The sequence below is a fragment of the Phoca vitulina genome, unplaced genomic scaffold (genome assembly GCF_004348235.1).
Source record: "Phoca vitulina isolate PV1807 unplaced genomic scaffold, GSC_HSeal_1.0 scaffold22, whole genome shotgun sequence".
NCBI classification, from domain to species: domain Eukaryota; kingdom Metazoa; phylum Chordata; class Mammalia; order Carnivora; family Phocidae; genus Phoca; species Phoca vitulina.
Genome location: NW_022589725.1, coordinates 2,457,632 through 2,477,702, shown reverse-complemented (window position 1 = coordinate 2,477,702; position 20,071 = coordinate 2,457,632). Strand labels below are relative to the sequence as shown.

The 20,071-nt window shown below is 52.6% G+C and overlaps 1 protein-coding gene across 1 annotated transcript; it reads left to right on the top strand.

Annotated features, from left to right (window-relative positions):
• The first annotated feature begins 1,121 nt into the window (after window positions 1-1,121).
• PABPC1L (poly(A) binding protein cytoplasmic 1 like) lies at window positions 1,122-19,991 on the top strand. The gene is made up of 14 exons (XM_032419943.1): window positions 1,122-1,314; window positions 3,040-3,233; window positions 4,687-4,802; window positions 5,975-6,114; window positions 6,336-6,430; window positions 10,062-10,199; window positions 10,501-10,596; window positions 14,774-15,040; window positions 15,826-15,910; window positions 16,519-16,647; window positions 17,120-17,223; window positions 18,055-18,148; window positions 19,368-19,498; window positions 19,923-19,991. Exons 1-14 carry the CDS (start codon window positions 1,122-1,124, stop codon window positions 19,989-19,991), a joined length of 1,851 nt encoding a protein of 616 aa, XP_032275834.1.
• The last annotated feature ends 80 nt before the right edge of the window (window positions 19,992-20,071 follow it).

Sequence of the window (20,071 nt, the reverse complement as noted above, 5' to 3'; positions counted from 1 at the left end):
AAAACTTCCACACTCCCATAAGGAGAGGGAAGAAATGAGGGTTATTTTTCAGCCCAAGATTAGAATAAGTGGCGCTTGCTTGCTACTGCATGGAAGCTGAGCAACCAGACTAGTTCAGAGCTCTTCCGCCTGTGGAAACCACACTCAAGCAAGGTCAGTGGGAGCCTGCCTGCTTCGTTGCAGTAGGGAACCGGGAGAGTCCCTGTGAGGGGCAAGGGGAAATACTGGGAAGTACGACTGGCCCACAGCGCATTGCAATTTTCTTCTAGGTGCCTCCACACCACCAGTAGGTTGAGGCTGCAAGCGCACCTTGGGGCTACTGCCACAGCCTTGTACTGTGAGGTCCCTTCTGTCCCCATAGAGTAACTGAAGCTTCCTGATGGAATGCAGGTGGAATGGCTTAGTCAAAAGAAAGTTGGGGTGGGCTGGGGGTCGCCTGGGTGGCTCAGTGGGTTGGGAATCCGACTCTGATGTCCTCTCAGGTCATGATCTCAGGGTTGTGGGACAGAGCCCTGTGCTGGGCTCCACACTGAGCGTGGAGCCTGCTTAGGATTCTCTCTCACTCCTCTGCCCCTCCCCGCCTCTCTCTCTCAAAAAAAAGTGGGCCAGGAATATCCTTTGGTGACACGAGAGCCAGCGTCAAGGCCTTGGTCTCGAATTCTCAAGTGGAGCAGTCAGTCCCGGTCATAAGGCCGGTTCCAGAGCGGGTACTGGATTTGGGCTATCTTGAGAAAAAGACTCCTTTCAGGAGGCAAGGGGCACAAGCTTTGAAACTGGGTGTCGGGCTCAGGACTCTCCTCGTCTGTGAGACGCCCAGAATGCAGCGGCTCCCCTCTGCGCCGTCGCGGTTTTACTGAGAAGGGAAACGGACCCAGACGCCCAGAAGGCAATGACCTTCGGGACTGGAACAAGTCTCGGGCCGTCCCTGAGCCGCGTCCCCGCAGCCCGAGCCGCGGCGGGGTTGAGGGCGCGCCCCGCCTCCGGAGGCGGGGTCCCAGAGGCCCCACCTGGGGCTCCTGGAGCGCTGAGGGGTCCCAGGTGGGGCGCGGGGCGGGGCGGGGGCTAAAGGGAGGGGCGGCCGCTCGGGACGAGAGCCCCGCCGCAGCGTCTCGGCGAGCACCATGAACGCCAGCGGCCCGGGCTACCCGCTCGCCTCGCTCTACGTGGGCGACCTGCACCCCGACGTGACCGAGGCCATGCTGTACGAGAAGTTCTCGCCCGCCGGCCCCATCCTGTCCATCCGCGTGTGCCGCGACGTGGCCACCCGCCGCTCGCTGGGCTACGCCTACGTCAACTTCCAGCAGCCCGCCGACGGTGAGCCCGGGGGAGGGGGGACGGACGCACGGACACCCGGACGCCCGGGCCGACCGACAGCTGCTCGGGGCCTGCGCTGGCATCTCTGGCTCGTTTTGCAGCCAGGGAAACTGAGGCCCAGAGGGCGTTGGAAGGGGTCCTCGCCCTGAGACGGGAACGGGCAATTAGTGTGCGCCTACTGTGTGTTTTACTGGTGATCCGTCTTGCAGAGGACAAATATGAAGGCTGAGTGAAAACAGCCAACCAAGGGCTTTGGGGTCGGGCCGACCTCGGATTAGCAAGGCGGCAGCTGTGTGACTTTGAGCAATTACTCAGCCATTCTGAGTTTCAGTTGCCTGTCTGAAAAATGGGGAGCGTACCTGCCTTTATAGAGTGGTTGGGAGGATGAGAAAGTCAAAGCACCTGGTGAGGATGCAGGTGATGAGTGGGGAAGCCAGGAGAGCCGGGCCTTGGGCTCGCGCCTTTCCCAGCTGCGAGATCTGAGTTTGCACCAGATCTGGTCTCCACTCCAGGCCCCAAAACCGGTTTCTCAGAGCTGATAGGATTGATTAGAGTTTCTCGGGTGGTTATGGCCACACTCTCTGTGACAGTGGAGAGGATAAAGAGTAAGAGCACCGGGTTTTCCTAAAGCTCTGCCGCCAGGGTGTGAACCTGAGCAAGAGTTCACGGAACTCCACACCTCTCCGTCTGTGAAAAGCGGCTAAGGCTTATTCCCCAATAGCACAGAAGGAGTGAGCTGTGTAAGTGAAGTATTTCCAGGATCCTCTGGTGCATGGTAAAACACCCTGGGTGGGTGGGAAGGTTTCCCAAACGAGGGTTTGCTGGGGTGCTTCTGCCTGTTTCCCAGCAGGTGACTGAGCTGGATTCCAGAGAGCCTTCTCCTTTGCTCTGCTTTACCCACCACCGCCTCTAACCTCTTCCTCCAAGCCCTGCACGCTCTGACCTTTCTGCCAGACTTCACAGATGAGATAAATGGAGCTCCAGGGAAGAGAAAGGATTTTGCCTCTTAGCTGGGAGGGAACAGGCCCTGGCAGTGGCAGGAGGATGGGCGTAGCCTGCTGTTTTCAGACACATTACCATTTACCAAACTCCTATTTTGTGCCAGGCACAAAGTGTGAGGCATCTTGTGTATCTTATTTTTCAACCTGTCCGACCCCCTGGAGGAAGATAGTATTATCCCCCTTTGTTGGATGTGGAAAGGGGGTAATTGTCTCCTCATCCCCACTTCACAGGTGAAGAAAGCAGCTCAGAGAGGTGTTCTCCCCCAGAGCCCTACGACTTGGGATTGAGTCTCAACTCTGCCCCTCGGTACCTCTGAGCTCTGATTTCCCCTAACTGCTGCCACTCTTCGTCTTATGGGCTCTCCTTTATGTTTTCATCTACTTGGTGTGCTCTCGAAAACCGCAGTAGACCTTGCTCCGCCACTGACCCTCCCCCTTTCCCAGCCTCTGTTTTCCCTCTGCGAAGTGGGGAGAGGAATCCATGCTCACGCGGCTCTTACGAGGAGCTGAATGAGACCCCAATGGGAAGGTGGGAGGAGGGCGCCGCACATTAATTCTTTCTGCATATCTCCCCTGAGGCTCCAGGTTCTTCTCTCAAGTGAGACCCAGACAGTGATCTTTTTTTTTTTCCCTCTTTTTGAAGCACCTCGGGGCTCAGGGAAAGAAATACTCTTACTTGCTCCTTTTTCTCCCCCCCCCCCCCCCCCCCCCAACCCTGGTCCAGCGGAGCGGGCACTGGACACAATGAACTTTGAAGTGATCAAAGGCCAGGCCGTCCGCATCATGTGGTCCCAGCGAGACCCAGGACTCCGCAGGTCGGGTGTGGGCAACATCTTCATCAAGAACCTGGAGGACTCCATTGACAACAAGGCCTTATATGACACCTTCTCCACCTTTGGGAACATCCTCTCTTGCAAGGTGGGTGTGTGTCCTTGCGGGGGAGGGTCTGTGTTAAATACCCATGTGGCAGAAGGCTCCCAAGCAGCACCCCGCTTCACACCTTGCTGAGCTGTCAACAACAACGCTTTCTTTAGCTCATAATTCTGCAGTTGGCAATCTGGGCTGTGTTCGGCTGGGCACTTCTGCTCTCAGCTGGCTCCTTCATATGCCCGCTGCAAGCTGCCTGGCTCTGCTTCTAGAGGTGGCTGGCTGTCAGCTGGAGCACCTCGGCTCTCTCCCTATGGTCTTTCCTCCTCCAGTGGGCTAGCCCAGACTGGTCTCATGACAAGGGCAGCATCCCAGGAGACTGGAAGCTCACCAGGCTTCTTGAGATGTAAGCTCAGAACTGGCCCGCCATTCCTTCCACTGCATTCTGTTGGCCAAAGCAAGTCGTAAGACCAGTCCAAATTCAGAGAGAGAGAGGACACTAGACGCGACAGGATAAAGGGCATGGATACCAGAAGGCTGCTAATTAAGGCCATCAGGGCGGTCAAGCCTCGAGGCTTCCTCTGGGCCACTGAGGATTGGTCAGAAAGCTGGATGTGACCCGGGCGAGTCTCTGAGGCCTAACGAGGACCCACTGTGGTGGTGGGCTAGGTTAGATGCAAGGCACACGGTGTGGGGCCTACCCTGGGAGCTCTCAGGCTGGTTGGAGATGGTGAGACTTTTAGGAAAAGCTGGAAATTGGGCTCTGCGGGAGAAGCCTAGTGAGCCGTGTAGTCAGAGGCTCAGGATAGAAACCAGTTCCACGGGGCTGCCCTGGAAAGGTTTCTGTAGCAGGTGGGAAGAGCACTAAACCCATGGAGTCCGGCCAGCTGCTGAGAAGTCAGCACAACACAGTCGGTCGGATCTTGGACTTTGGTGCTGACTGTCTGGGGTTCAAATTCCGCCTCTTCCACTGCCTGGCACTGTGACCTTGGACCAGCTGAGTAACCTCTCCATACCTCAGCTTCCTCTAAAAGTTAGGGGCCGTGGTAGAACCTACCTCATAGGCTTGTTGTGCATGTGTTTTAAGTCTGGTAATCTTCACGGCATTGAAAGGACACCCGGCACCCTGTTCACCATCTAAGTGGTAGCTATCATAATCAGAAACTTTGGTGGCTAGTGACCTTGGACTAGTCCTTCATTTCCATTTTCCCCCAACAGGCAGTGGGGGCTCAGAGGTTAAGAATTGCCTGGAGGGGCTCTTATAGCAAATAGGACAAGATAAGCATGTGATCCCCTTAGCAGGTGCTTGGCCCAGAGTGGGGCCCCAGTCAACATGATTAAATCTGGATGGAAGAGCTCGGGCTGGAGTGGAACGTGGAGGGACTCTGTGTGGGGTACAGAGTAAGCACTCAGATAGTAGTTATTTGTTACCTTTGCCATTCTTCTGTACCTGAACCCTCTGTGGGGTGCCCCCCCAACCCCGTCCTTCTCCCCTGTGGCCCAGGTGGTGTGTGACGATCACGGCTCCCGAGGCTTCGGCTTTGTCCACTTTGAGACCCATGAGGCTGCACAGCAGGCCATTGCCACCATGAACGGGATGCTGCTGAATGACCGCAAAGTGTGAGTGGTGGGACGTGGGGGGGCCAGAGGCTGCCCGTCACCACCTCTTGGGCACCGGACACTGAGCCTCAGCCAGAACTCTCCTGGCGGTGTGACCTTGGAACAGTTCAGTCCTTCGGGAGCTCCCTTTCCCCAGGGAAGAACGGGGCTGCTGATATTCCTTAGAGGATTGCTCCGAGTTGTAAGTGAGGGGCTTTTGAAATTCCAGCAGGAACAGCTAATGGCCAGATCACCGCTGGATTCAGTGATTTCATCTGTTTTCCAGCCTTCTCGGCATGACTGAATTTTTTTCTTAAGCCTCTTGTGTTGTTTCATGGGGTAACCCTCGCGTGGGCCGTGTCTGGTTCTCTCACCACTGCTTCCCTAGTGCATCCAGTACCTATTACATGAATAAGCAAATGCCTGTGATCAGAGTTTCATCCCCAGTTTTTATTTTATTTTGTATTTTTTAAAAAGATTTTATTTGTTTCAGAGAGAGAGAGCGCAAGCATGCATGAGCAGGGGGAGGGGCAGAGGGAGAAGCAGACTCCCCACTGAGCAGGGAGCCCGATGTGGGGCTCGATCCCAGGACCCTGGGATCATGACCTGAGCCGAAGTCAGACACTTAACCGACTGAGCCACCCAGGTGCCCCTGTAGTTTTTTTTTTGTTTTTTTTTTTTTTTAAGTAATCTCTACACCCAACGTGGGGCTTGAACTTATAGCCCTGAGACCAAGAGTCGCATGCTCCACTGACTGAGCCAGCCAGGCGCCCTTCATCCCGTTTTATAGTTATGAACGCTGAGGCTCAGAGAGGTTAAGTAACTTGCGCAGGGTCACACCGCTAGGCAACTGCAGCGTGAGGATTCAGGCCCTCGTTTGTATGACTCTCAAGTTCATGCTTGCTCTTCTCTCCTGCACGCTCAGCTGCCTGGTGTATGGTAGGAGTTCCCTGTGCCTTTGCCCCAGGAACGAACTCTTCTTAACCTTATGCTAGAGCATAGAATCTTGGCTGTTGGAAGTGGTCCGACCTTGACTGTAGTCCATCTAAAGAGTATTGCCCTGCCCAGCCTCCCGATTCGGGATACAGGGGCCTTGGGGGCTGGCAGCAATTGACGCCACTGACCCAGGGTTGCCGGGTGGGATGGGGGTGGTGGAGGGCTGGCGGCTGCCTACCCCATCAGTGTGTCCACAGCTTCGTCGGCCACTTCAAGTCCCGACGAGAGCGGGAAGCAGAGCTGGGAGCTCGGGCCATGGAGTTTACCAACATTTATGTGAAGAACCTCCATGTGGACGTGGACGAGCAGGGCCTGCAGGACCTCTTCTCCCAGTTTGGTGGGTGTGTTCCCCAAGGGAATCGGGGATCACTTTGTCCTCTATCCCCAGGTTGGGCTGGGAGGAGGGGCAGCCTTTCTGGGGGCTTCCTGAGGAGTCAGCAGGGGGCAGCACTAAGTAGTCTCAAGCCCCCAGGGGGTGGGGGCAGGTGGGGGGGGGAAGGGAGGGGAACATCCTGGGGCTTCCCAAACTCCCCTTTGAGCCAGGTTGGCCCTTCCCAGGGAAGATGCTGAGTGTGAAGGTGATGAGGGACGACAGTGGCCACTCCCGAGGCTTCGGCTTTGTCAACTTTGAGAAGCATGAGGAAGCCCAGAAGGTAGGAGCCTCCCCATGGCTCTGTTTCATGGAGGAGGCACCAAGCCAGCACTAGGAAGAAAGGAGATCAGGCTCAGGGGGCTCCAGCTGCCACGGAGGAGAAGAAAGTCCCTCCCCAGCCTGGGCCCACACCAGTCAGGGCCCTTCCTACCTGTGGCAAAGGCAGAAGGTTGTAGGCTCCTTTGGGTGCTTCCAAACCCTAAGGCCGACTGCTTTTCGTAGATTCTTGCCCACATGGGAGGTGGAAGGGCCTCTGAGACAGCCACGGCCCTCTTCTTGAATTGATGGTGGGACTGAGGCTGGGGAGGGGAAGTGCTATGTGATTCCTAGCTCCCAGGTCTTTGCAAATGCTGTTTCTCAAAATGTTTCCCTTCTCTTGCTCCTTAGATTAGTGCTGTCCAATAGAAATATAACGGCAGCCACATTATTTTCCAGCAGCCACATTAAAAAGGGTAAAAACAACAACAACAACAACAAACTGATTTTAATAATGTCTCATTCAACTTAACATATTGAAATTATCACTCCAGTGTATATTCAATAAAAAAATTGAGATATTTTACATTCCCCTTTTTTTGTATTAATTCTTTGAAATCTGGTACTCCCAGCACGTGAACTCAGACTAGCCATAGTTCCCGTGCTCAGTAGCTCCACGTGGCTAGTGACCACCATATTGGACAGTGTGGCTTTAGACAACTTAGCGCTTACCCTGTGGGTTTCCGCTTATACTTTCCCTCCTCCGAGAAGCCTCTTCTAACCTCATGCTTCTGGCGAGGTACCCCTTCTGCCCCTCTCCATCAGTAACACAGATCTCCATGTATAGAACTGAGGGTAGAGACTGGGTCTCATTTCACAGCTAAATCTCTAGTGTTGCACCTGCCAATAGATACCAGATACCTATTGGCTGAACAAGTGAATGGAACGAGGTCACATCGTGACAGAGCTGGAGTAATGTTTTCCTATTTGGCTTCCCACTCTAAAGCTCTTTCCCAAGCTGCTGCCCCATTAAGACCATTGGACATGGGGGATCTCAGCTCATTGTGGATTCTGGCTAGAGAGATCTGACCCGGTGCCACCTTGATGGCAGCCACGTCTCCCTGAGCACTTAGCAGGGGCCAGGCACTGTGCTAAGGGCTGCATACACTCTCCTCTCTGTTCCACCAGCGTGGGCTCGGCCGTTTTCACCAAGTGCTCCAAGGGTGTAGCTGGTAAGAGGCATCACTGGGATTAGAACCCGCTCTTTCTGACATCGAAGCTTTGTTCTTAAGTGCAAATGGCCCCTTTCAAAGGTGACCTCTTGCGTGTCCTTGGACAAATCCCACCCTCTCTCTAGGCTTTGGTTTTCTCAACTGTAAAATGACAAGTTGAATAGGTGGCTGAAGCTTCAGGGATCCATAGATGCCAAGGTCTTAGAGACTTTGGCAATGACTTTTATTTATTTTCTGTAAGCGTACATTTTTTTTTTTACAGTGTTATATTAGTTTCAGGTGTACAATATAGTGATTCCATACAATTCCAAACAATTCCATACACACCGTGATGTTTATAGCCACATTATCTACAATAGCCAAATTATGGAATCAGCCCAAGTGTCCATCAGTTGACAGATGGATAAAGAAGATGTGGGCTGTGTGTGTGTGTGTGTGTATACTTATACACACACGCTCAGTGGAATATTACCTATAAAAAATGAACTCTTGTTAAATAGGTGATGGGGATTGAGGAGTGCACTTGTTGTAATGAGCACCGGCTACTGTATGAAAGTGTTGAATCACCATATTGTACACCTGAAACTAATATTATACTGTGTTAATGAACCTATTTCACCCATCCCTCACCCTCCTCCCCTCTGCTAACCATCAGTTCTCTTATAGTGAAGAGTCTGTTTCTTGGTTTGCCTCCCTCTTTTTTTTTCCCTTGCTCATTTGTTTTGTTTCTTAAATTCCACATGAGTGAAATCATATGATATTTATCTTTTTCTGACTATTTTGCTTAGCATCATACTCTCTAGCTTCATCCATGTCCTTGAAATGGCAAGCTTTCATTCTTTTTTATGGCTGAATAATAATCCAAAACTGTAGTCATCAAAGCAGTATGGTACTGGTACAAAAATAGACACACAGATCAATGGAACAGAATAGAAAACCCAGGTAACGACCTTTTAAGACTGAGGTGGAACTAACTTTATTGGGGCCCGAGAGTATGTTTACATGGATTTGCATGTTTAGGTGGGGATGCTAAAGTCACTATTATGTGAAAATATTTTTTTATTTTTTTAAAGATTTTATTTATTTATTCATGAGAGAGAGAGAGAGGTAGAGGGAGAAGCAGGCTCCCCTAGGAGCAGGGAGCCCCATGCGGGACTCGATTCCAGGACCCCAGAATCATGAACTGAGCTGAAGGCAGATGCTTAACACCCAGGCTCCCCGTGAAAATATTTTTTTTTAAGTGAGTGAGAGGGAGAGAGAGAGCACAAGTGGGGAGCAGGGGCAGAGGGAGAAGCAGAACCCCCTGCTGAGCAGGGAGCCTGATGTGGGGCTTGATCCCAGGTCCTGGGATCATGACCTGAGCTGAAGGCAGATGCTTAACCACTTAACCGACTGAGCCACCCAGGCGCCCCTATGTGAAAATATTTACTAACTAGCTGACCACTTAAAAAGTCAGTTCCCTTTTGTTCAGGCCCCACTTTGGGCATAGAGCTTACTTTAAAAAGTCCCCTTTCAGGGCGCCTGGGTGGCTCAGTTGGTTAAGCGACTGCCTTCGGCTCAGGTCCTGATCCTGGAGTCCCGGGATCGAGTCCCGCATCGGGCTACCTGCTCAGCAGGGAGTCTGCTTCTCCCTCTCCCGCTCCCCCCTCTTGTGCTCTTTCTCTCTCTCACTCTCTCTCTCAAATAAATAAATAAAATCTTTAAAAAAAAAAAAAAAAGTCCCCTTTCAAACATTTCTCCTCACTAATGCTAGTGTCTAATCCTAACCATTGAGCTGGTACACACACGAGTCTACCTTTTGCTGATTTTTTGCAGATGAGTCCATGTAAATTCAGTTCAGGATAAATGCATTAAGAGAAGTTGCATGTCTTGAAGAAGAGAGAGCCACTGACAATTTAGGACATGGCAGTCTTAGGTGTAGATACAGTTAAGAACCTAAATGTTAAATATAGGAAATTTGCTTATTTCAATTTCACTTTTTAAAGTACAGCTCCAATCAAATTTTTTATTTTTGTTTTATTTTTTAAAGATTTTATATGCCAGAGAGAGAGGGGACAAGCAGGGGGAACAGCGGGCAGAGGGAGAAGCAGGCTCCCTACTGAGCAAGGAGCCTGATGAGGGACTGGATCCCAGGACCCTGGGATCATGACCTGAGCCAAAGGCAGACGCTTAACTGACTGAGCCACCCAGGCGTCTCCACATTTTTTATATCTGTGGTTTACTCTGAAATTTTGTCCCATGTTTTCAAAAAGTGGATTCACTTTAAATGGCCTTTATCCTGGTTCTAATTATTCTCAGCCAGCAAGGCTGGCCTAGCTTGCAGGTGGCTCCCTTCAGGACCGGACACTGGGACTGGAGACCAGGGCCCCAGGGGAGGGGTGGGGGGAGGTGGTTACCAAGGACTCTCTCCCCTCCCCTGGCCAGGCTGTGCTGGACATGAATGGGAAGGAGGTGAGCGGGCGGCTGCTGTACGTGGGCCGGGCCCAGAAGCGTGTGGAACGGCAGAATGAGCTGAAGCGCAGGTTCGAGCAGATGAAGCAGGACCGGCTGACCCGTTACCAGGTGACAGCCCCCTGCTAAGTGAGCGTGTCCGTGTGTGGAGGGTCCTGAATGGGAAGCCTTCCTCCAGCAATCCCACGTCTGGGAACTTGGCTTTAGAGGGTTTGGGGGGGGGGGAGTGGCTGTAGCTTCCAGGGGATGGGCACGCTGAGTGATTGGGGGGCATGGGTGCCATGCAAGACGAAACAGGAGGCTGGGTGGCCAGGGCTTCCAGGCCCCCCCATGGCCTGCGTTGGCCCCTGACACAAGGCTACCTGGGGCTTGGAGGGGAAGGGACACACTGAGCAATAACCTTTCTTTCTAGGGTGTGAACCTGTACGTTAAGAACCTAGATGACTGCATTGATGATGAGAAGCTGAGAAAAGAGTTCTCTCCCTATGGAGTGATTACCAGTGCTAAGGTGAGGACTGGGAGAACCTACAGGGGATAGAGAGCCTGCCTGTCCTGTCCTACTGCCTGCACACCCCTCCCTCCCTCCCTCGTGGCTTCCAAGGGGTTGGTGCTAAGCTACTCCTTTTAGGGTTTGGGGGGCTATGTTTGACTCCCATTGGAGCTTGATGTCCGTCTGCAGCCTTGTCTGCTCTGGAGGGACAGAGGGTGGAAGTCCAGTCCCAGTCACACAGCTGGACTTACTGGGGCTCCCTATAACCTTGGTTCATTCAAAAAGCATTTATTGAGTGCCTACTGTATGCCAGATTCTAGAAATTCATGTCTCAGAATTTCCGCTGACTCTTGTCTTCTGGACCTCAGTTTCCCCATTTGGAAAATGAGAGGGTTGGGCTGCTTCATTTGTCATTCATTCTTCCCCATTTACTGAGCACTTGCCACGTGCCCAGCCCACTTAGAACCTGACACGTGATGACTGGGTGTTCTACTTTTTAGCCCATGTCTTCTGAACATCATCTATACGATGAGAGTGTCGGGCTCATTGGATGTTTCTCAGCCCTGGCTTATTAACCCCTCCCCCCGGGGAGCTCTTACAGACACCTGAGTTAGACAAATGGAAGATTTCAGAGTAGGGCCTGGCATTTTATTTTAAAGCTCCTCAGATGATTTTCATATAACCCAGTGTTCATTCATTCCATACTTAAGCACCTCCTGTCTTACCAGGCCCTCTGGGAAGTCTATAGTAACGAGTTAGATGTGGTTCTTGCCCTTGACTAGCTTATAATCAAGTGAGGAGGTCAGATGCATCACTAACTCAAATCCATTATAAGGTGTTTGTGGGATGATTGGGGGTATTGGAGGCAGAGCTGTGGTAGCTCAGGGGAACAGGAAGGAGGGCTTCCTGCAAGAAGTGGCGGTGGCAGAAGCATTTGGCTTGACTGTGAGGAGGTAGGGAGCTGCAGGGAGGAATGAAGAACTTTCCAAAGATATCAGTGTGAGTGATGGGGCTGGAGACCAGAATATGTGATGTGATGGTTGGGTTCTTGGGAAGTGGTCTAGAAGTTCTTTTGCCTTTTGAATCCAATTGCATTGTTTAAATTTTTAAATCTTTTTTAAAGATTTTATTTATTTGTCTGAGAGAACACAAACAGGGGGAGCGGCAGGCAGAGGGAGAAGCAGGCTCCCCGCTGAGCAGGGAGCCCAATGTAGGACTCGATCCCAGGACCCTGGGATCACGACCTGAGCCAAAGGCAGACGCTTAACTGACTGAGCCACCCAGGCATCCCTGTTGAATCCAATTTTAAATGTCCTTCAGGAAGCCTGGTGTTTAGGGCAGAGGTTCTAACAATTTTTGAGTTAAGGATCTTTGAAAAAATGACAGAGCTATGGGACATGTAAATAAGCATCAGTAAATTTGCTTAAACGTTATAAAAAAGCTATGGGCCCTCTTTCCCAGCAAATATATACCTTGTGTAGTATTGTGGTTAAAAAATGGGATGTTAAAGTTAATTAGAACTAGGTGTAAATCCCAGTCCTACATTAACTAGCTGTAGAATCTGAGGGAAGTGACTTTGCCTTTTGGAGTCTGTTTACCCATCTGTGAAATGGGAGCAACATTACCTACCTCTCGAGGTATCCTGAGCACTAAGGAGCCTGCATGCAGAGCACCTGCCCACAACAAGTAGTGAAATGATGATCTGATTATTCACACGTGGTGTCTAATTTCTGGAGATTCACCGACCTCCTTGAGGACTCCTTGAGGGAAGGGAATTGTAAAAATCTGGGTTGCTCAGAGTTGCAGCACTATCTTGTTAATTGACCAATTAGGTTATAAAGTGGGGATTTTATGTAAGTTTATATTTATGATTTCGATTGTATATAAAATACAGTGAGAATGAAAATGAGTTAAGGCATATAAAGTGCTAAAAATACTATCATGTTTATAGTAAGCTGCATAAATGTATTTTGTCATTATTTACTACCTAACAGAAGTTCTTATTTACTTGTTAAGACAATACTTTTGTGCCAAGAAAACCTGGGTTATGAAAGCCTATGGATCCCTTCTGAGAATATTTTTCAATGCATAAAAGAAAGTTCAGAGGAGGGGCACCCAGAGGGCTCAGTCGGTTAAGCGTCTGCCTTCGGCTCAGGTCATGATCCCAGGGTCCTGGGGTAGAGCCCGACATCGGGCTCCCTGCTTAGCGGGGAGCCTGCTTCTCCCTCTCCCTCTGCCTACAGCTCCCCCTGCTTATGCTCTCTCTGTCTCTGTCAAATAAATAAATAAAATCTTTAAAAAAAAAAATTCAGAGGATTACAAAAAAACAGTTATATTGAAACATAATTATCAAAATATGGAGGTGACAGCAGTAGGTGCTTCCTTATTGTATCCAGCTATAAGATCTAGGGAGGTAGCATTAGCATAGATGATATTTTGAGGGCAGCAGTGATTAACATGATATGAAAATATTTTCTTTCTCTTCCTGACAAAATCCCAAGCACAGCCAAGACTCCCCTATTTTTGTTGTCCATATTCACAATAGAAGGGAACGCTAATGTGAAAACAAAGAGGCCATTTTTTTCCCCATCCAAGTTCATAGACCCCCTGACTTCTATCCACTGGCCTCCCTGAGGGCGATCTGTGAACCCTCAGGCCCAGGCCCCCATGTGAATGGGTAGCAAAGTGCAGTTTGAACACCAATTATGTAGAACATGGTCTCTAATAAAGCAGATTTAAAAAGTATGTCGGTTCAAGTCCAAATGTGTGAGCCAGGCCAGTGTCTCGATCCCAAAAAGGATTACGAACCATACATGCAATGTGGATTGGATCCTGGAAGAGAAAAATATTAGAAAAACTAGTGAAAGCTGAATGAGACCTGCGGTTCAGTTAATAATAGCATTGTGGCTGATAATTAATAGTATCGTCCCAATGTTAATATACACATGTACCCTGTTCACATTGGAGCAAGCTGGCTGAAAGATAGCCACTCTGTACTATTTTTGCAACTTTTCTGTATATCTAAAGTTATTCCAAAATTTAAAAGTTATTAACAAAGCTAAGAACCTCTTCCCAGACTCCTAACGAACTTGGCTCAGTGCCTTGGAGAGGCAATGGACATTTACCAGAACACTGCATTGGGTTTGAATCCTGGCTGATGGGTGTCCACAGGCTGGGTGACCCTAGAGAAGTCGCTCTTTTTTTTTTTTTTTTTTTAATTGTAGTAAGGACTGTTATTTCTACCACAAAGAAAATAAGTCACCAAAAATATAAATTTAAATCATTTTATATTCCATGCAAATCTAATTGGACTTTCTAGGAAACTTACTCTTTTTTTTTTTTTTTTTTAAAGATTTTATTTATTCATTTGAGACAGAGAGAGAGAGAGAGAGCATGAGCAGGGAGAGAGGCAGAGGGAGAGGGAGAAGCAGGCTCCCCGCCGAGCCAGGAGCCCGATGTGGGACTCCATCCCAGGACCCCGGGATCATGACCTGAGCCGAAGGCAGACGCCCAACCATCTGAGCCACCCAGGCGCCTCTAGGAAACTTACTCTTAAGAACATTGTATTCTTTTCCTAATTCCCAAATGAACCAAAAGAATTGTATGGGTAGTTTAAAAAAACCAAAGAGTAGTCGAAATGCAGATTTTCATCACAGGGACCTCAAATGGAGTGTTTAAGATTGTGGCTCTAGGAAAAGAACCCTGCCCTGTTCTTAGATTTTAAGCAATCCTAAACTATCCTTTTCCTTCATGATAGCCCATGTGATGAAGGTAGATTCTGTTTAAACCAGCTTTCCATCACAGCTTAGGAAAATCATTTCAGAAAGAAAATATAAAAATCCTGAAATGCAGCGGTTCCCACGGACTCTGCGGAGTGTCCTATTAAGCAGCAAGCAGCCCCCAGTTAGCAAGTGGCCTGATCTCCACCAAGTCACTCTTGAGCCCCACTTCCGTCGCCTGTGAAGTGGGAGTGGTGCCCCCATCAGGTGGCAGTACACGTGACATGAAAAGGCACATCCAGTATCTGGCATGCAGTGGGCCTCAGTCAATGTCGGGGGGACGGTTTTTCTGGGCCTGCTCAGTGCCGGGCTGGGTCCTGGGGCGGAGGGGCTGCGGGGACGGGGAGGAGGGGAGCAAAGCCCCCAGGAGTCTTCCTTCCCCACCCCCAGCAGCCCTTGTCTTGTCTTGCTTTTAGGTGATGACAGAGGGTGGCCACAGCAAGGGGTTTGGCTTTGTGTGTTTTTCCTCTCCAGAAGAGGCGACCAAGGCCGTGACCGAGATGAACGGGCGCATCGTGGGCACCAAGCCACTGTACGTGGCACTGGCCCAGCGCAAAGAGGAGCGGAAGGCCATCCTGACCAACCAGTACATGCAGCGTCTGTCCACGGTGCGGGCGCTGGGCGGCCCCCTCTTGGGCTCCTTCCAGCAGCCCGCCGGCTACTTCCTGCCTGCCGTGCCCCAGGTGATGACCCGCCCGCACCCCTTCCCTGACAGCCAGGTAGAGCAGGACGCCAGCTTCCCAGGTAGATGTGGGCTCTCCGCGTGTTTCTGCTGGAAACTTGGCAGGCAGGCTGTTTTAACCCCGTCCGTAAGAGGCGGGCAGGCGTGTTGCTGTCAAACAGCCCTTCCCACCCAGGGAGAGATTTGTGTTCTGCGCAAAGAGACCCTGTCTGGTCAAATAAGTTTGAGAAACAATGCATTAAATAAAAGGGACCTAGCTTTCTGTGCTGCACGCCACTCGCCTATGCACATTACTCTCCCCTAACGTGTTGGTGTGCATTTGCGCCTCCCCACCCCAGCAGAGAGCGTGTAGCATTTCCCCGGCTTAGCCGGTCCTGACTGTGGGCCGCCTGCCAGCCTCCCTGCTGGAGGCCCGTGTTCCGAAGGGAGCCCACGGGCCTTAGAGGAAGCGGAAAGGTGTTGGCCATGAGCAGCTACTGGGATGGGCATACCGGCTCCTTTTAGCGGTAGCTTCAGCCGGCACAGGTCCGAGTAGGTGTGACCATCTCGTGCCGCTCTCTGGGCTCCCTGCTCTGATCAGGGTCAAGGATTGAACCTAAGACCTTTCCCCGGAGGGCTCAGGGCTCACGGACAGCCTGAGCTGAGCAGCAGGGGCCTCATCCCAGCTCGTGGGGCCTCACTAACCAGTCCCTGGAGGGGGCAGTGGCGTTCCCTCAGGGGTGTCCGGGAGGGGATGTGGTTTCTCACCTGCTGCAGGCCCCTGACTACCAGTCTTCTCCCTCACAGCCTCCAGCCCAGGCTGCGTACTATGCCTCCGGCCCCCCCATGCAGCCCGCCCCCAGGTGGACGGCCCAGCCTCCGAGACCCTCCTGTGAGTGACTCAGCCCCTGGTACCCTCAGCCTGGCCGGCGGGGGTGGGCCCCGCAGGGCAGTGTGGAACCCGGGGCTAAGAACACCGGCTTTGGGGGCAAGCCTGGCTCTGCTAGTCCCCTGGGTGTTCATTCGGTGGGTAACTTCACCTCTAGTTTCCTCTTCTGAACGAGGCGTGCACGAAGCACCATGCAGTGCCCGACTTGTAGAAGACTCGCGGGTGTAGCCGTTCTCTTCAGTTAGCGCCCGAGACTGGTCTGTGACCGTCACAGTGAACTCCGGGGGCTGTGCGGCTGATGGATGGCCCCCCCCAGGAGGGGCGCTCACGCTGACTTGACAGTGTCTTGGGGGCCCCGTGGGTGTGATCATGATGCTGGTGCCTCCTGGGCTCTGGGTAGAAACAAGTTGGCTTTGTGATTGTAGATTTCCACACACTCCCCTTCCCCGGAGTCCGGGTCTGACTCGGTGAATTCACTCATCTCTTTTGCTGAGAACGTTCTGGTTCCCCCTTCCCATTCCCTTCCTCACCCTGGAACCTTCAGGGTGCAGTGGGCCACTCGGATTGTCCTGCCCCACCAACTTTTCTGTCCCTGTTCTCTGTGCCACAAGCCACCTACCCTCCAGCTGCCTCAGTGGTCCGGCCACCAGCCATGTTGCGGCGCCCCCCGGCCCAGGTCAGCAGTGTCAGGCAGGCCTCTACCCAGGTGCCACCCCCGCTGCCCCACACCCAGAGAGTGGGTGAGTGTGGGCAGGGCCGAGACGAATGGGGGTGTGAGGAGGGCGGGGCAAGGGCTTGGTGCTGGGTCGGCACAGGTGGGGGGTCAGGACTGGCTTCCACGGTGACCTTGTCCTGGGCCCTCTTGGAGAGCAGCGCCCACTGGAGGCTGTGTGGCACAGGAGTTCTCGTGGGCCCCGGAGTCCCCCAGACCCAGCTCCTGGGGCCAGCTCACTCTGTGGCCTTGCTAACCATCTGATCACCTCATCTTTAAAAGAGGGATGAAAATAGCACTCCGGTTTGGTCCCGCGGGTGAACGAGCTCACACGTGCCAGGGCTTAGCCTTAGATCGGACCTTAGCGAGGACGCAGGAGCCGTGTGCACGTCCATGTGCCGGCCTCCTGGCTCGCGCTGGGCTGCTACGTGGACGCTCATCTTTAGGCTTTGTGGCTTTCGATCACTGTCAGGCCATAACAGCCCCGTTATTTCTTACAGCCAACATCGGCACCCAGACCACAGGAGCCAGTGGGGTGGGATATTCTACACCAAGCGGGCCTCTCCTGACGCACAAATATCCCTCAGCACCACACAACCCTGGGGTAAGGCTGGCCTGACTGCCCTCTTAGTCCGGGCTCCGGGAGGCTTGGCTCAGAACCTCGGCTAAGGCATTGGAGGCATTGGCCCTCTCTGGGCCTTGTTTTTTGTTTGTCTTTTTTTCTTTTCTTTTCTTGAATTGTGAAGTTTCATTTACTAATGTGTACAATCAAGAAACAATCCCCCTTACTAACAGAAGGAGGGAAAGGGCCAAGATCACATTTGGTTTATTAATTATGATTTGCTCTGCCTGGGTTATTAGAAAAATTAATCTGGATTTCTTTAGTATTCAGCGTTGAGCAGCAAGGAAAGAGCTTCTAGAAATACGCTGAGTATTTGAAAGGTTGTGATTAAAAAAGCTATGTATTTATCTCCCTGCCCCCTGCCCAAGTCCCAAACTCGGCATTATCCTATCCTGTCTAGAATTTCAATGCGTATACTTCAAACTCTTTCTTGCAAAAAGAACAGGTGTCATCTTTAAACGGCAAAATGCGCTGGAAGTTCCCGTAATGTGGAAGGGTCAGGAGTATGCTGGGGATGTGGCCATAAAGCTACGTGATAAAAAGTACGTTATTTGGCACAAAGTGAATAGTAACGCTTTCCAGCGGCAGCATTCAGGCGGGGGCCGTTCTAGGTTCCTGGCACCGTGGAAGGCATCTGAGTTAGAGTGTCTAGACCACTGTGCCCTTGTTAGGGACATTGTCCGTACTTTGCCCCTGTGCCCCGCTCTCCAGAGCTTCCCTGGAGGCCTGTGCCCCGCTGACAGGGTAAGTGTGGCGAGGCCTTGCCTGTCCGTGGTGGTGAAGGGACGTGTCCCCCTCCTGTCCCGTGTACAGGTGCAGGAGCCCGCTGTGTGCATCCCGGGACAGGAGCCCCTGACGGCGTCCATGCTGGCCGCGGCACCGTTGCACGAGCAAAAGCAGATGATCGGTGAGTGGCTGCAGCCGGAAGCGGGGGCTGAGAGGGGGCCAGCCTGGTGGGGGGAAACCTTGCGTGGAGGTCAGACATGTGGACGAGGTCCAGCATTGCTGTGGACCGACCTGCTGGGGTCGCCTCTGCTCTCTCGGCCTCCCTCCCTCTCTTAAAACACTGGTCAGATCAGATGGTCCCAAGATTTCTTCGGCTCTGCTGTTCCAGGCCCCCGACGGGCTGGAGAGAGCCCAGCTGTGGGCAGATTGGGGGCCAGGAGCCACGGTATGGTCTTGGGTTTCTGCCGGTGGGCGTCGCAGCTCCTCACCTCTCCTGAAGGGGAAGAGGCTGTCCCCACATGTCATCCAGCTCCCAGTGGCCACTGCAGGGAGGCGGGAGATAAGTGTGCATGGGGCATGGGGCACACACACGTTCCCTGCTGGGCTGTGAGTTCCTCGTGCAGTTTGTCCCCAGTCCGGTGTCTACGGCAGCCCCTGCTGAAGGATGCCACTCACTGTCGGATGAATGACAGGCTTGCTACTGGGTGGCAGGTTCTTCCGTCCGTGGCCACCAAGATGTCCAGAGCCGCTCTGAGGGCCCCCTTTGCCACCACCCTGTTGTTTCCTCAGCTCACTTGGGGTCTTGCCACTTCCCACTGCTCAAAGGAAATTCTACATGGGCTTCATGGAGGCAGGAGGCTGTTAACCGTTCCCTGTAAACCTCTTCACTTTCCTCGTGGGCAAACCTCTCCCACCCCAGCACCCCAGCCTGGCCAGACCCTCCACACATGGCCGAGAGGGGCCGGCCACCAGTGCTAGGCCCTGTCACTAGAAGTGCCTGATGGTGGAAGGTGAATTTATCTTGTGTATGTGGCTCCCCCCGCCCCCTCAAAAGTCCAGTTCGGCATTAGCATATCTTGTCTAGAATTCCAGTGTGTATATGGGAACTATTTCTTTTAAGATGAGCAAGAGTAGTCTTTAAACCCCAAGTCTGTGTCCGACCCTGTGTAGGTGACTTCACCTAGAATATCAAATTTGATTCTTCAAATTAGCCTCCGAAGCAGGGTTTGCTCTGCGCACTTCATGGTTGGGAAAGAGGCTCCCAGTGGAGCTCAGGGACACAGCCTGGAAGGAGCAGTTCTGGGACGAGCCCCAGATGCCTCACTGCTCCATTCCACGGTGCCCACCACCCTGCCCCCCGCCCCTGGGCTGCTGGGGTATCAGCCAGGTGTTCTATACAGGTGAGCGTCTGTACCCCCTTATCTACGATACCCACACCCAGCTGGCGGGCAAGATCACGGGCATGCTGCTGGAGATCGACAACTCGGAGCTGCTGCTCATGCTGGAGTCCCCAGAGTCCCTCAATGCCAAGGTGGTCTGGGGTCTGGGTGCCAGGGTGCCCTGCGAGAGCTCAAGACCTCTCCCAGAAGGGCTCCCAGGCTGTGGCTGGGACGGTTTCCCTTTTCCCTAATGCCAGCTAGCACCTGCTGGAATCTGTGAGCGGCGGGGGGGGGGGGGTGTACTATCCCAGCCCTTCCAGATTATTCTCTGCAGCAGCTCCCCGTGCAAGGTTTTGGTACAAGGAGCTGTGTTGTGACGGAGTATAGGGTTAAGATTCTCCCAGCTGTCCAGCAGTGGACACCTGTCTGGAGCAGGTGACGGGGTTTCCGTCAGGGGCACTTGGGGGCAGCAGTGCAGCGGAGGGAGGGGACCTCGAGCACCCAGCACGCTCAGGCACTCCTCTCCTAGGGCCCCGCCGGGCGGCACCAACCCCCCCCCCCCCCCGTGTCCCACAGGTGGAAGAGGCTTTGGCAGTGCTGCAAGCACACCAGGCCACAGAGCTGACGACGGGGAACGTGCTCTGAAACCAGGTGGGTGGCTCGGGGCGGGCCCGGGGGCACAGACGGACACGGAAGCCGCTGAGCCCAAGGGAAGCTGGGAAAAA